Source organism: Ziziphus jujuba, chromosome 1, assembly GCF_031755915.1.
Source record: "Ziziphus jujuba cultivar Dongzao chromosome 1, ASM3175591v1".
Taxonomy (NCBI): domain Eukaryota; kingdom Viridiplantae; phylum Streptophyta; class Magnoliopsida; order Rosales; family Rhamnaceae; genus Ziziphus; species Ziziphus jujuba.
Window position 1 is genome coordinate 4,151,109 of NC_083379.1, and position 2,138 is coordinate 4,153,246.

The following is a 2,138-nucleotide window of genomic DNA, read 5'->3' on the forward strand; positions in this document are numbered from 1 at the left end:
AAAAATAAAAACAAAAACAATGTTTAGCACTATATATATATATATATATATATTTTCTTAAATATAAAATATATTTTACAGTGTAAAGAGAAAAAACGCGGTGTAAGTAGAAGGTCCCTTGTACTAATCTGTTAGGATTTGCTAAATAAAAATAAAAAATAAAAACAATGTTTAGTACTACATAAATAAAATATATATATATATATAAAATATATATATATATATATATATATAAATAGAAAGGATATTTTAGGAACTTCATATAAAGAACAGTGTAAAGAGCAAAAACGGTGATGTAAGTAGAAGGCCCCTTGTACTAATCTATTATGGTTTGCTATGGTGTGTGTGTATATATATATATATATATATACATATAGCCATTTTGGCGAGAAAGATCTTCTACATATCCGATATAAACAGTATATGGCAGAAATAGATCATCTTAATGTCATATATGACTTCGACGATATAAGTAGCCATTAATTAGGAACTTAGGTAACTGGTTTTCACCATAAATCTCAATTTAAATTACATTAACATAAACTAGTCCATCATCATGATAATGTCTAAAACAATAAATTTATTTGGCCGTTGATCAATCGTGACAAGCATAATTTCACAAGAGAATGAGGATTCCTAATCAAGGATAAACCTTAATTAGAGACTTTAAACCAAATAAGGGTAAAATCTTGTAGCTTCTCAACCAGACTCCAAGAAGAGCTTTTCCCAGTCTCTCTCGCTTCTCTCTCTTCCAGTAACCACAACCATCATCAACATGTCAAAAAACAGCTTTGCTTCAGTCACTTGGTGCTCCTCCTTTTCCTTGTTAATCACTGTATCTATGATAATAACCTTTCCACCATCGCTTGGAATTGCTTCTCTGCATTTCTTCAGAATCTTCAAACATTCCTCGTCACTATAAGCGTGTAAAGTCAACTGTAGTCAAAATGCAAAACCCATAATTAATTCTTAGCAAGATTGTTAATTTTACAAAATGATAGTATAAGATTAAAACTTATAAGATTTCCAGACAAAATAAAAGGGCTATAATATACCTTAAGCAGAAGGGCATCAGCTGGAGGGTTAGAGTGAAACATATCGCCTCCAATAAACTTCACGTTCTCTGTGTCTGGCAAATTAGCAACCACATGGGACAGATCAAGCACTGTGCACTTCAACTGAGGAAATGCCTTGGAGATGATACTAGCAACTTTTCCTATACCTCCTTCTACATCAACCAAAGAACCCAAGCCTAGGAAAACAGGTTTGCAGTCTCTAATAGCCAAGTTCAGCATCCCAGAATCACTGGCCATTGCTTCTTTGAATAGACTGTTAAATGCTGGGTTATGATCTTCATATTCCCAAAGCGTCATTCCTTGTGCAATCTCGAATGGAGTAGTTCCTTTGTCCGCTTTAATCCAGTTTCCCAAGAATTGCCATGCAGTTAAAAAAGCAGGACAAAGCGTAAGAATATGTGGTGACAGACATGGGAGCTTATCTTTCAGGAGGAGCCTCGAATAAGGGGGTGAGATCATATGCTGCTTCTGCTTCTTCTTCTCCTTTACTGTGATCTCCTTGTTCTTGATTTGTATGAAGTGGTAGTGTTGCAGCAAAGAAACAGGAGTGTACCAAGAGGGATATGACCCTGTAAACGAAGCAAGTTTTTGATGGGTGAATCTCAAGTGCTGTGACCAAATCAGGGAGAGCGATGGGTCGGCCATGGTTGTGGATTATGTCTGGTACGCCAAGCTCAACTGCGCATTTGAGAGACATGGAGCTTATGTAGTTTAACATGCGCTTATACAAGTGGGGTTGAGCTTGAAATAATTTGCTTCCATCAGGGAGATCCATAATTTTGTATATTAGATATCTGGTGGACTTTTTGTTTCAGCCATGCTTCACAACATTACGAAGATTGAAAAAAAAAAAAAAAAAAAAAATAGCAATAATAAAAATAAAATACCGAATATTTTATGAAAAGCATTTCAGGCCACATTTGAGTAGTACTGAGGTGAATGAGTACTGAAATTTATATTGTCAGAGATAATAATATCTGATTTTTACTCTTTCCAAAAAATTTCCAGTATAGACAATCAAAAGCAGAAAGATCATCGACAGAAACACTGATGCATTAATTT

At 34.5% G+C, this 2,138-nt stretch overlaps 1 protein-coding gene across 1 annotated transcript; it reads right to left on the minus strand.

Annotated features, from left to right (window-relative positions):
• Positions 1-699: 699 nt before the first annotated feature.
• Positions 700-1,794, minus strand: LOC107411070 (trans-resveratrol di-O-methyltransferase-like). The gene is made up of 3 exons (XM_060815199.1): positions 1,609-1,794; positions 1,056-1,571; positions 700-936 (listed from the first exon to the last, which is right to left on the minus strand). Exons 1-3 carry the CDS (start codon positions 1,792-1,794, stop codon positions 700-702), a joined length of 939 nt encoding a protein of 312 aa, XP_060671182.1.
• Positions 1,795-2,138: the final 344 nt, after the last annotated feature.